At 42.9% G+C, this 14827-nt stretch overlaps 1 protein-coding gene across 2 annotated transcripts; it reads right to left on the minus strand.

Annotated features, from left to right (window-relative positions):
• Positions 1–670: 670 nt before the first annotated feature.
• Positions 671–4245, minus strand: LOC149214694 (disease resistance protein RUN1-like). 2 transcript variants are annotated; one of them, XR_016250949.1, is made up of 3 exons: positions 3286–4245; positions 1688–3161; positions 671–1543 (listed from the first exon to the last, which is right to left on the minus strand). XR_016250949.1 is itself a non-coding variant. In XM_089392379.1 (2 exons), the coding sequence occupies exons 1-2, from the start codon at positions 3834–3836 to the stop codon at positions 2036–2038; spliced, it is 1677 nt and encodes a 558-aa protein (XP_089248505.1). In that variant the 5' UTR covers positions 3837–4245; the 3' UTR covers positions 671–2035. The 2 variants fall into 2 exon arrangements, 1 of the variants encoding a protein (XP_089248505.1); XM_089392379.1 differs by having other exon boundaries at positions 671–3161.
• Between the last annotated feature and the right edge of the window lie 10582 nt (positions 4246–14827).

Consider the following 14827-nt stretch of genomic DNA (forward strand, 5'->3'; position numbering starts at 1 on the left):
AACTACTGAAAATCTTTCCGATTAAAAATATATATTTTTTTGATATTTTTAGTTAAATTTGGAGTTGTCTATAATGCGACTTTTTGAGATTCCGGTGACGGAATCCGGTGGAAGAAATTGAGATGAAATCATGATTTGTTGCAGTTAAAATGGTTTTTTAACTGCATATTCGGATTCAGCACCCTGAAAAACCCCTGGGACGCTTTCATTGTGCAGAAACTAGTTATCAAACTTGGATTTCAATAAATTACTGCCGGATTTTCACCGGAAAAAATCGCCGGAAAGGCTTTCAAAAAGTCGCGTTAAAGACTATGGCGTTAAATTTATTAATAAGTAATTGAAAAAATATTAAAATTTACATAAATAAATTATGGGCTAGATTTTTATTATTAAATGAATTTTTAATAATAAATTCATTTTTTTGGTTACAGTTAATTTAATTTAACCAAAAAAAATTCGAATGTTAATTTACATTAAATTTTACCCCGTTAATTTAATAACTTAAAATAATGATATTTTGTAACCTTAAAATGTGAATTTTGTGATTTATGATTAATACACACAAAAAAATTCCAATAAAATCACTTATCAGATTTTATGTGGACGTTTGTACTTATTCATCATAAAATGAACCACTTATCGTTGTACTTATGCATCATAAAATGAACCATCTTAACATTAATAAATGAAATATTTGAAAACAATCTTAATTGCACTTCGTGCTCGCATCCACATATTACACCGCCAAACGCATCATGCATAGTTCCAGTTCTTCACCCGCTGGCTCTTCTTGCCGTTTTGATAGTTCTAGTTCTAGTTCTCGTTCTAGTTCGCGTTCAAGTTCGCGTTGGCATTCTAGTTCTAGTTCGCGTCCTTCTTCGAGTTGGCATTCTAGTTCTAGTTCTAGTTCTAGGTCGCGTTGGCGGCGTTGGCGGTCTAGTTCTAGATTTCGGCGGCGTTGGATTTGCTCAAGCAGCTTTTTCACCGAGTCTGGGAGTGTCCCCAGATCGCAGCACCATCTCAAGTCAAAACTTTGGAGGCCCGACAGGTTCCCCACTGAGTCTGGGAGTGTCTGCAGACTGGAGCACCAGTTCAACCGAAGACTTTGGAGGCCCGACAGGTTCCCCACTGAGTCTGGGAGTGTCTTCATACTCCTGCACCACCTCAAGTCAAGACTTTGGAGGCCCGACAGGTTCCCCACTGAGTCTGGGAGTCTCTGCAGACTGGAGCAGCAGCTCAAGTGAAGACTTTGGAGGCCCGACAGGTTCCCCACTGAGTCTGGGAGTGTCCGCAGACGCTCGCAGTCGGTCAAGTGAAGACTTTGGAGGCCCGACAGGTTCCCAATCGACTCTGGTAGCGTCTGCAGCTGCTGGCACGTCAAGTGAAGACTTTGGAGTCCTGATAAGTTCCAAAATTCATTTGAAATAGTTTTAAGATAATCAGTTCTCAGAAAAACTTTTTCAAGATGCTTCAGTTTTCCAATGGACTTTGGAACCTTTGAAAGGGGAGCATCAATATGCAACTCCCTCAATTGCAGAGGTGCCTGCAATGTTCACATGCATTATTAAAGTGAGTTTGAGCCTCTACAGCATTTTCGCATTGTGTCATACGATAACAACACGCTAGTACAACAATTCATACACTATTAAAAAAGGTAACTAGATCTGTTAAGAAAACAAATGACTACCTGAAATTCATGTTGCCAGAGTGTTTTCAGTTGATCCCCCTCTATATGTAACACACTTAAATTATTTAATGGAATCGAGGGAGCTAAAGAGGACTTCAGACAGTGCTTCCAGCGCAGATATTTTGATGGAATCGAGGGAGCTAAAGAGGACTTCGGACAGTGCTTCCAGTGCAGATATACAAGCGGCGGTCCACTGCTGAATATTCGTTCAACAGAGTCACTTTCCCTGTTCCCAGACAGCTGCAACATGGTTCGGTTGGACCTGCTAAGTCCAGGCACCTGAATTGTTCACCCCCAGCTGTTAGTTTTAAGATTTAAAAATTGACAGACAATTTTGATAACACGAAGCTATTTTGAAAGTCCGTCGAAAGCTTCAGAATACTCAATACTTACAAATGATGGACGAGCCCTCTTTGTGAAGGGCCAAAGACGACGGGGATGTTCTAGACCTTCAGCTATATCTCTGCCTAGTTCTCGAAGGTGGTCGTGCATTCTGAGACAGTTTTCACCGTCCACCTCCACGAGGCATCTGTTTTCCAGCTTCTGAAGACCCAGCAACCCTTCCCAGTTGGATCCATCCCATACTCTTATAGCGGTATCCCTGTACTCTCCTATAAAGAAACAGGCGATATCTAAAAATATTTGCTTTTCCTCGTTATCTAGAGCATCATAGCTAATTCTAAGTGTGCTCCGTATGTCTTCCGGAAGTACTTTGGAGGTTTTGCGCAATTGCGCATTCCAATGCTTCAAGTCATCTTCTCCACGAAGAAGCGCCCCAAGCACTTTAAGCGACAGGGGCAAACCATCGCAGACATTCAAAAACTTCTTAACTACTTTTTCAAATCCTACAACAGGACGGGGTTGACCGAAGGCATGCCAGCAAAAGAGCTCTTGCGAGTGCTTTACATTGAGACCTTTCAGTGTGTAAATGGATGACTCATCAATACCGAAGTTTCTAAGCACATCCTTATTACGAGATGTAATTAAAATTAAGCTACCTACATCAATAGTATCTATAACGGGTGCACATAATGCATCCAGTTGATCAATATGATCAATATCATCTAAAAGGATGAGAGACGGTGGAGAATCTGTTTTGAGCATGTCTTTGAGCATCCCTGTGCCTTCAGCGACGCTATTTATTTGTGCATCGAATTTAATCAGCTCCTTAAGAAGGCTACTCTGCAGGGAAGGTAAATATCCGGATCTGACATCAAATAAGAAGCAAGATCGACTGTAATTTGATCTCTCTCGGTTGAAGATTTTTTTAGCGAGAGTAGTTTTCCCGACCCCGCCAAAACCTACAATTCCCAAAATTGTAGCCTTCTTGCTTTGCCGCTGCAGTGACAATTTTCTGTCCACATCTTTAATTTTTTTATCGAGGCCAGTAGGATATTTGGCGACGTCCAGAGGCGGTTTGCGAGCCTTTTTCACAACCTGTTGGACGACCTCCTGGACGAGCTGCGACTCTTCCCTGAACAATATTCAAATCAGAGTTAATCGACTAACGAGAAATATCTAAATAAATAATCTGTTATATACTTATGAAGCCAGCAAAGTACAAAACTCAAATAATAGGGAGAGTTAGAGGGTCTTACTTGTCCTTCAGCTCAAAACCGATTATACCCGCCACAGCAGAAAGAGCATTCCTCCAATTTTCTATGGTCTTGGGGTCGTATCGTGGTTGACCATCAAATGTTCTCTGCCTTTCGAGCTCGCCAAGATGTCGAGCATAAACTCGATCTCCGCCGCGCGTCCACCGAAGATCTGCGGGCTCGACTTTGTAGAAAACCGGAATTATTGTTGACCCCGACTTCAACATCTGTTCCCTCATCAGTACGAGCTCGTCGAGACAATATCTAGATCGAGCATAATTTGGCGAGAATATTGCTACATGAACAGAGGCGGTTCGAATAGCCCCTTCGATTTGGGGATCCAACTCCTCTCCTCCTTGCAGTTCTTTCTGGTCCAGAAAAACTGATAATCCGAGATCTTTAAGGCGATGGTAGATATGGGTAGCGAGTCCTTTCTTGACGTCAGGACCGCGGTGATTTAGAAACACTTGATACACATAGCTGTTGGTATTGCCCTGGGAGGTGGATGCGGAGGATGTTCCGTCACGGGCGGGGGTAAAGTTAACGTTTGCCATTGGATACAGAATAACAGAAAGTGCGCTGAGCCTCAATATTTGCGTCTGAAAGATTCAGGAGGGCAAGGAACTTACCAGCTGCACCTTTGCTATTATTGTCTGTGTATCAACACCCCAATGGTTGGGCACAGGATTGAAAACAAAACAGCTTTGGAATGTGGTTGATTACTGAGCTTCTCATTTCCTTGAGCAAACCAAGTGGCGATATATATTGAAGTTATAGTGTAATCTGAACGGTGGAATTTGGAAGCATGAAGTTTCGGGCCAATTTTCCCTTCGTTCCGTCACAGCAAGCATCAAGTTTCCTGGCAATTTCCCCTTCGTCGTGTCACAGCATTATTGACCATTGCCATCTATCAGTTCCTGTACGCATAAAGCGTTTGGAAGGCCTGCGTTCATTTCCTTGCTTTACCAAAGATGTGATTCCTTCAGTTGGACCGGGACGGTGGGACCCAATCGTTTATGCAAACCAGCTTGCATCCACCAAGCCATGATATGATTCTTTGTGATGAGACGTTAAGTCTCCGACCAAAACAGGTGGCATCCACCGACATAAAAGGCAAGTGCGTGGTAATTTCGTGGTGTACCCATTCCGCATTTTACGCGTTTCTCCGTCGACCAAATGCTTTGGATAGACCATTCATCTCTTTTGACTGCGACGAGATATTTTGTGTTCGATTCACTGTCCACGACACTTGGCGGTTGATGTTATCCCATTCTCTTCATGGAAATCATTGGCATAGCCGGACTTAAATTTTCTATTTCCATAGACAACACTAGCCATGGATTTCAAATAAATGTTAAGACAACTTCACATCCTTCACTGCTTTAATCAATCATTAAATTGTTAATTTTTTTTAACTTAATGGTCTTACCAGCATAATTGTCGGATAAATTTCATTTCCAACATTTATAAAAATAAAAATAAAAAAATTATTAGATATACATCGTGTTGAATTTGATTTAATATTTTAAATATTATATATATATATATATATATTTTATTTAAGTTCAGATATAGTATTGTTTTTAAATTTGATATAATTTTATGATATATAATTATAGTCTGCATATATTTTAATAATTGGTATTTATATAACTAACACGATCACATTAATAAATATGGTTGATATATTATAAATATATATGGAGAAGTTTCTTAAAAAAGTATAGGGAAAAGAGTTGGGTAGAAAGAAGAAATATTACATTGAGGAATTCAACCCTACATGTGATTTACAAGAAAAAAGTTTATTTAAATTAGCATTTCGTAGAGGGCAAAGGTTCTTGCTCAATTAAGGACCACCTTACTCGGGTTGTGGAATCGGAAAAACATTTCATTTTGGAATGTGATGCATTCAAAGATATTAGAGAAAGTTATGATAACATGCTTGGCATTGTCTTTTTAGCGAGGAGATTGTTGGAAGGTTGGGTCAGCTCATCATCAATTTGAATTGGAAAAGGAAAAGCGAAAAACAGGGATCTAATGGTCTCATAGACTATTTTTAGTCTCATGGACCTTAAAATATCATTTCATTTTATATTAATTACATCCATAGCCGCATTATTAAATTTGGTTGATATATACAAATAAGTGTATATCATATCACATTAATAATTATTAGATGTATGGTAAGGATTTAACATTAATACCAATTATTATATAATTATAATAATTATATAAGTAATAATTAGGTTTTATAATATTAAAATATTGAATTTTAATATTAAAGTTTTAGTAATGAGTTTAGTATTAAGGTTTTAGTATAGGGTTTTAATATAAGTATAAGTTAAGTTTTCAACTAAGTGAGTAAGTTTTCAATTAACATTGAAACCTAATATTATAAACCTTATATATTAATATTATAATCTTGTTGATGGTGTTGGACCTGCCAACATGTGAAGGGATCTCCTGGGTAAGAAGTCCCAACTAGGCCTCAAAACATTTGGAGTAGGAGTCCTAGCAGTGGGTAGTACGGTATTGTCTTGATTGTGGTTGCACGCAGAAGTAAGTAAGATGTCCTTGTTGGAAGCAAAGGTGTGGCCTTGCACCAAATCAAGGAATGTGCATGAAAGGCTCTAACACACTTAGAAGCATGTGATAGCACACAAATTGAAAGGGAACACACGAGCTGAAAGACATCATGATATGGAAAGTAGGATAGCTAACAATCCAAAGTGATGAGTTATACCAACAAGACGTTTCGATAAGATTCATATAAACACATACGGAATAGTCCATACATACATGCGTAAATTACAACTACATACATCGTTAGAGTAACCAGGATAGCCGAACTACAATAACAATATATGCATGAAATGCGTTGGATCTGTTATATTAAAAGAGTGAAAGATCCAATCATACATACAACCATGAAAACCACTAGCCCCAATAGTGGAACTTTAAATTCAATAATGTCTGCTCCTCCAAAGAGATGTACTCGCTCTACACTGTGGAGAAGTCAAGGCTCATTACAATACACTCCAAGCTTTATCTAAGTTATACATATCAGAAGATTAGCTCCTAAAAGGCCATACAATGAGTTATGAGGTTCTATATATACCAAAGGGTGGGGTGCCCCTTCACATTCCCCTTTGTGACTCTTAGCCTACCCTCATGACTCTTCAACTTACACATGACTGTTTACATTCTACTATTGACACTTGGTCTTTCACTTTACATGTTTACAATACAATCTGCACATGTACCCATGTGAGACAAAAATGGCCTTGAGTAATCCATGCAAAACATCACTAAGACTCACACAGCTGTGGGAATATTAGCTCGTCGACATCCTCTTGGTGATCGATGGTGGCGAACTAATGCCAAGCTTGGTAGTTTGTTATGGTGTCTGTGTACTCTGTGGTGACATCCTTCTAAAAGCGAACTCTTGCCTCTATTGCATCCGGGTACACTAATTTGGCACCTCTTTCGAACTTGTCATATAGCATGTGCATCACGGCCTTGAGTGCAACTGGACTAGCGACATACTAGTGCATTTTTTCCGCGCTCATCTGCAAATTTGCGTTGGTGGTTATGCGCATCAACTTCTAGAAGTACATGTCCATCTCCACTCATACTTGCTTCTTTGCTTTCGCCTCGGTGAGTGTGTCAATGGATGAGATCACATGGGTGCGCACAATGACATCCATGCTCTTGAAAACTTGTGCATCTGAAGCCTATAAGCTGGTGATGAGCTATGGGAGTTCCTCGTAGTTCTGTATCTGACTCTAGATGTGTGCCTTCAACTCCACTGCCTTTGGCCAAGTACAACGAAGCTCCCTTATACCTCATTGTCCATATCTCCATGTCATCGAAAACAGTCCTGAAAATGCGCAGGAGATACATGGACATTCGGAGTGGGCATTTTGTGCGACTACACAACTCTGTGTTGTGACTCATCGAATGATATGTTTTGCATGTCTGCTTCCGGATTGTCTTTGAGGATTTCAGTGTCTCCTTGATCACTTGGGACTTGCTCTGCTCCCGGATCTGGTGAAGCCGGTGGAGCGACCTCTTGGTCCTTGGGCATGAGGTCTGTATCCTAATCTTGCTCTGGCTGAACCACATCCATGTCCATCTGTTCTAACATATGTTCAATATCTTAAACAAAGTCCTGCTCCTGCGACTGCTCACCCTATTTGCGCTCTACCAGTTGTTTTGATGAATGAATACCCTGTATTGGCTTAGTTTCATCAATGTGTGCATGTTGCACCTCTTGTTGTTCCTGTTCATGTTGCGCTTCCTTTTCTGTTCTACGCAACTCTTGTTCTTCCCTTAGTTGTTGCTTCAAATCCTGCAACTTCTTCTCTTCCAACTCTTCATATAGCATGCACATCATGGTCTTGAGTGCAACCAAACCAGCGACACACTGGTGCATAGTGTCTACGCTCATCTACAAATCCACACTAGTGGTTATGCACATCAATTGCTCGAAGTACGTGTCTAGCTCCAATCAAACTTGGTTCTTCGCTTTTGCCTCAGTGAGTGTGTCAAAGGATGGGATCGCATGGGTGTGCACAATGACATCCATGCTCCTAAACACTCATGCATGTGAAGCCTGTAAGTTGGTGATGAGCTATGGGAGTTCCTCGTATTTTTGTATCTGACTCTAGATGTGTGCCTTCAACTCCATTGCATTTGTCTTCATCATCTTTGGCAAGAACAATGGGGTTCCCTTATACCTCATTGTCCATATCTGCATGTGATCAACAACAGTGTGTATGTCTGTCAAGATGCGTGCTCTCCTAGCACAACACTACTACGAACCATTAAGATGGACAACTGAATTATGCAAGGTGATGAACTTGAAGTACAACTTTTGCATGATTGTCATGAGAGACAATATGTCTTCAAGTATCGCTTTCTTCAACTCTACTCTGGCGGATGTTATAGCTCGCTTTTCTTTCTTCTTGGTCGCTTGCAACTCCTTAACCATGCACTCATTCTCAGCTATCAAGAATCTCACAATTTAGCTAGTGGCTTTGGCATATTCCTTTGTAGCATCAGCCAATGCAGATGGATGTTTGCGCACATCAAACATGATCACTCATTCTTGAAAATGCGCAGGAGATACATGGACATTTAGAGTGGGCACTCTGTGCGACTGCACAACTTTGTGTTGTGACTCAACGAATGATATGTTGTGAACATCTACTTACGAATTGTCCTCAAGGATTTAAGTGTCTCCTTGATCACTTAGGACTTGCTCTGCTCCCGAATCTAGTGAAGCTGGTGGATTTACCTCTTGGTCCTTGGGAACGATGTCCATATCCTAATCTTTTTGTGGTTAAACCACATCCGTGTCCATCTATTCTAACATCTGTACAATCTCCTAAAAAAGGTCCTGCTCTTGTGACTTCCCACCCTGTTTGCTATTTGTCAGTTGTTCTAATGAATGAATAACCTATATTCGCGCAATTTCATCAATGTGTGCATGTTGCGCCTCCTATTGTTCTTGTTCCTATTGCGTTTCCTTCTCTATTTTGCATAGCTCTTGTTCTTCCCTTAGTTGTTTCTTCAACTCCTACAACTTCCTCTCTACTTCCTCCAATTTTTGCTTCTCCCTCTATCTTTATGCAATCCTTTTATTGCACCGTTGGCTTGTTGGGCCCTGCCCCAGGTTTGGAGTTATTTATCCAAACAAATCCTGGTACTACTGGCCCTTTCGGCAATAGTTTGCAAAGCACAGACTGAGGTCTCTCCCAAAGTAGTATGGGAGGGTGCAAGAACTAGGTTTCCACACCTTGGAGATGTCTGATGAGTTTAAGTGGTCCGCGGTTCAACCCTGCGTGCACGTCGCTATGCACACTTTCTCGTACCTCACAACCTAAGATGTTTCCTTTGTGCAGCCCTACTCAGGGGTCGAACACTGTTATTACCCCGGTCCTTACTATTATTTCAATGTTAGTTGATCATTTTAGCCTACTTGTGTGCTTTAAGTTATACTTAACAACATAAATCGTTCATATAGGTGCGCGCAGTAAATAACCAGTATATTTGTAATTTACGTAAGCATTAACCCCATAAAAAATACACAGAGTTAAGATAAAAATTATCTTTATTAATCTCTTTTTCGGTTACAAACTTAACTTCGCCCTGTGCACTCAACTGCACGGGCCCGCACACTCAACTGAGGACTACTAGGCCTCTGCGCACTCAGCTGTAGAGCCTTCTCCTACTCTATGACTCAAAGACACACTTAATCACTTAGACTCTTTCTTCTCTCTACTACTCCGCTATCTCGATTGCCTTCTTTTACACTTAGAGCCTCGCTCTATTTATACAATCCCATGGTCCATGGACCATGGGCAGGCCGACATTACATTACAAAACTAGGGCAGACAACCCTGTGACTCTATCATACATTTTGCGCTCCACACCCGCAATTCCCGTAGTCTTTACAATAATATCAAGTCAAAACTTGGGCTTTGAGCCCCAAAACGTGCCTTGGGGGGATTCCATGCCCAAAAGACCCCCAACACAAACATCATGACTCGTCCTCGAGTCACTCTGTCGCCGCGGCAATCTTTGCACGAAGTCCTTCCAACTATTCTCGAACTATGTTGAGGTCAGCAGCGCACTAAGGTACTACTTGTTAGATCTGTTGCATTCGCTGTTTTGAGACCTCTATGTCTGGAGTGCTTCTCTGCATCAGTGTATACATCCCTTGTATATATACACGAGCTTTCCTTTGATGGTTGTCGTGATAGTGAAAGCCTCGTCAATCCAAGGCTGGACATGCGCTTTTAGAACTACCTCCTTATGTTGAGCCACGTCCACCTAATCCTTTAGTGCCTTAGCTCACTGCACCCTCATAAGATGCTGGGTGAGGACCACTGTCTGCGTAGTTCCTCAGGCACTGTCATATTGCTATTAGAGTTCTCGTGCTTCTATTTCCAAGTGCTAGGTGTTTTGGTCCTCTTGCAGAGTCGTGAGAACCTCAAGTGCTTCTTCCAACATGCTGGTGTAGTCTCGCACTGCACTTCCCATTTCCTCCAATCCCGATGAGATAGCGCCAGCGTGCTATTCTCTAACTTCCAGGGGAGCGGATGGTTGTGCCTTTAACCGCAACTCGATGATCTAAAGATTCAGCTCCAACTGAACCTTGGTCGTTTCTTTCCTGGCCTCATGTACTCCTATCACTAACCTGTGGATCCGCACCTCCACTAGTAGATCTGCTGAGATGGCCAACTCCAGGACACTTTGGCAAGCGTCTTCTACCACCTGCACCAAGTGTTGATATTATGACACCAATTCGTCGTGCTGCAAGCTGACTTGTTCCATGTTTATCTTTTTCTCGCTGAGGACTTGGATCGCGTGACTCTCCCTAGCGCGCAGCTCTGTCGTTATCCCCTCTTGTAACAGATATAGTGTCTCACATGGAAGGGCAGCCAGATTAAGGCCAAGGCCTTTCATTATGCTAATCGAAAATCTATCGGCCTCTTTTGCTGTCACTAGGGCCCCTTCAGGCAACACTATTGTGTTTGCCATCCGTGCACACAGCATCTGCTCTGCTGCTGAGGATCCTGCTACGAGGTGGGTTGAAAGGGTACCCACCTGAGGGGGATGCACCTGTAACTCCTACAACTGCACTCTAAGGGCCCCCAACACAGTCTGGTGCTCCTGCATAAAATCCTAAAGGGCCTCATTGGTGACATTGCGCACCGTCTTGCTGATGTCATGCAGATCACCCTCAGTTAGGGTGATCGGGTCAATGGCCAATTTCGAGGCCTTGACCCTACTGGTTCTATCATGTGTGGGCGCTTCAACTGTGTGGGCATGGTCCCTGGCTCTACGCTCACTTCTATTGTTTCTGCTTCCTCTGCCTCTTGCCCCTGTGAGGGCATTTTTTGGCCCTCGTCCGCCTTTGCAATTGCTTCCTCTGCCTCCTATGCTGCTACTACTACTTCTGCAGCCTTTTCTGCTCGGTGGCTTTCTGTGCCACTTCCCACGCTGCCCGTACCTCAGCTGCTGTTGTTTCCTTCTGCCTTTTATCGGCCAATTGTGTGATGTGCAGCTTGGCATCGTCCTTCTTCTTTTGCGTTGCTACCCTCTCGAGTTCTACAAGATCTGGGGCACGCCATTCGAGGCCCATGCCTCCAAGACAGTGAAAATGGCATTGTCAGTGGCTACAAAAGGTAGCTTCATCCACTGCTTTTCCAAATCCTTGCGTGCCCTGATAAAGATGTTGTACATATCAGCCTTAAAGTTTGCAAAAATTTGCAAACTGTTGTACACCGTGGGTGACAAGTGTGGCTTCTGGTTGATCCACATTTAGATGTTCATCTCCATGAGCACGCAAGATATCTTGTTGTCACGTATCCTTTTCACGTCCTTCATGGCCTAGAGCGAAGCGTACTTCGGGGCCTCCGATAATTCTCTGTCAATTATGGGGAATTGACTATCCTCTAGCAATTCCCCCACTACGAGCACTATGGATAGCAACAACCATGCATATTGGAAGGTTTTACCCTGCTCTTGGGCTTCGCGACAATGTTCCAAAAATTTTGTGCAGAGGAATTCGAACCAGATAAACTAGACCCCCTCCGTGCACTGCTCGGCTAGTGCGATCACTGGTGCAGGTACCTCGTCTACGTGGCACTTTCGCATAACTTTGTCAGCCAGGATTTGGGTTGCCACACGTACCGCTTTGTCCTTGATGCTAGAGATGGAGTAGCCCCTCTTCTTCTTCTCCAGCTTGTACTTCGTCTTCATGGCCTCCGCAAGGGCCAAATCACTACCCTTTCTTTCTGATATGGTCGCGAGGTCCTTTCCTTTGTAGGGGAGCCGGGAAACGCAGTGAATTAGGTATTCCATGATGGGGATAGGCTCCTCCAGCCATAGATACCCATCATGCACTAGGCAGAGCAGCCTCCTAATGATGAAAATTCTTATTGGCGCACGGTGGAAATGCAGCGACCATAGTAAGTTTAGCAGCCCGACCTTTTCCACTCCTCGCAGCAACTTCCGTGGCTCTAACGTTGTCACCATCCCTGCGGTGTTTTGCTTCATGAGGTTCCCGGTCTCACGGTGAGGGAACTTCTCATGGTCAGCGAGGTCCCAATCTTCAAACTTCATGGTTGGCACGTGGCCCAAGTGCATGCCTTCAAACACAATGCCATCTGGGAGGAGCGGGATCTGGAGTGAACTGTTAGTTTCATCTAGATCCTTGGGCACTTTTGCCTTCCCTTTCCGCTAGGTAGTTCGTGAAGACTGGAAAATGGTCCTTGTCATGTCCCTAGACTTTTCACTTTATGCAACATACCTCCTCGCGTGCTTCTGCCGAGCTGTGTTGTCTTGTTTCAGGTTCTGCATCTCAAGACACAAGTTCTTCAACTATGCATGGATCTGTTGGACTTCCGAATTAGGATCTTATATCGTGGTCTCGTGCAGTCTCATTGCATTCTCCAAGGCCTCAGCCTGAGTTGAGAGCTTCTGTTGTGATAACGCGTTCCTTAGATGCAGTGTTAGCAACGCTACAAACCATGTGCGGTGTTGCCCATCTGTCAAGGTCATGTTGGATTCACGAATCATACACTTCAGTCTCTAATCCAACTCCCAGGGGGTTTCACCTGGAAGCATCACAATTTCCTTAAATCTGATAATCAACTGTGTCTTTGATTTTGGCCTGCTAAATTCTCTGTTTAGCGCAACTTGGATATCCGCGATTCGTGCGTTTTGATTGTCATTGGAATGCTTAATGTACCACGTCAGTGCGCGATCTTGCAAACAATTGGCCAGTGTTGCCTTCTTTATATTATCATTCGTGACTCCTTGCACTTCCCATACAACCTTTACCACAAACCAAAATTGGTCTGGGTCTTCATTCCCTACTCCTTTGAAAACCACAACTTTATTGCTCTCGCCATATTGAACTGTGGTGGTGGCGAAGGTGGTGTGGGTGAAGATGGGGGTGAGGATGGTGAAACTGGTGGTGGTGTGGGTAGGGGTGGTATGTGCGGAATTCGCTGTCTTATCCAATTGATCGCACTTCTTGGTGAAACTTTCGCGAGCTCCTCCTCACTTTCCCATGGAGGTGAAATCAAGGGACTAGTCTTTAAGTCTTCACTACCTTCGTTTCTATAGATACTCCCCCTTCGTGTAGCCCCAAATATCAATTTATTTTCATGACCCACTTTTCACACAGTAGCATTTTAATCCAAGTGTTCAAATATTTAATGTACTTACCTCGCGGTCCTTTGAGGAAGCGTCATTCTGCCTCGTTGTAGCTAACTGATGTATCTACAGCGAACTCGGTCGTAAACCCTCCTATAATTCGATCGAGCTAATGGTCCATAGTGTGCATGATCTTACCTCATGATGCTTCTAGTCTGTGCACCAACTCTAGAGTCCACACAATAGGTTTTTCGAGCCTACACCTTCCCTGATTGTCTGCTAGCTTTGCGATCCACTCATGCAACTCAGAGGGGAAAGATGCAAAGAAATTTTTGTGAATTTTCGTATATAAGTAGTGCTCTAACCATTGTTCCTTCGATACTCATGGATTCCTATTTTCCTGCGTCGGAAACTCGTGAATCTTTTTGTCCAACCACTCTTCAATTTCTTTTTTTGTCAGATTCCATTGAACGACATCAGACATCTCTTATGCATATCCTGGTCCTAGCAATGGAACCATTTGTTGGCTTATTGGGCCCTGACCCAGGTTCAAAGGTGATTTAGCCAAACAAATCCTGGCACTACTAGCCCTTTCGACAACATTCCGTGGAGCACGGACTGAGGTCTCACCCGAAGTAGTATGGGAGGGTGCTAGAACTAGGTTTCTTCACCTTGGAGATGTCTGATCAGTTCAAGTGGTCCGTGGTTCGACCCTGCGCGCACGTCACTACACACAATTTCTCGTACCTCGCAACATAAGATGTTGCCTTCGCGCAACCCTACTCAGGGGTCGAACACTGTTATTACCCTAGTCCTTACTAGTATTCCAATGTTAGTTGATTATTTTAGCCTACTTGTGTGCTTTAGATTATGCTTAACAACATAAATCGTTCATACAGGTGTGCACAACAAATAAACAATATATTTGCACCTACATAAAACATGCATTAACCCAAGAACAAATACATAGAATTATGATAAAACTTCTCTTTATTAATCTCTTCTTTGGTTACAGACTCAACTCTGCCCTATGCACTCAGCTGCAGGGGTCCGCACACCCAGCTGCGGACTACTAGGCCTTTGCGCACTCAGCTGCAAAGCCTTCTCCTACTCTACGACTCAAAGACACATTTAGTCACTTAGACTTTTTCTTCTCTCTACTACTCTGCTATCTCCATTGCCTTCTTTTACATTTAGAGCCTCGCTATGTTTATACAATCCCATGGTTCACGGACCATGGGCAGGCCGACATTACATTACAAAACTAGGGCGTACAACCCTGTGACTCTATCATATATTTCGTGGACCATGGGCAGGCCGACATTACATTACAAAACTAGGTCATACAACCCTATGACTCTATCATATATTT

This window comes from Pinus tabuliformis, chromosome 1_1 (genome assembly GCF_031772625.1).
Source record: "Pinus tabuliformis cultivar Carrire ecotype Pingquan chromosome 1_1, CPIR1, whole genome shotgun sequence".
In the NCBI taxonomy this organism is placed as follows: Eukaryota; Viridiplantae; Streptophyta; class Pinopsida; order Pinales; family Pinaceae; genus Pinus; species Pinus tabuliformis.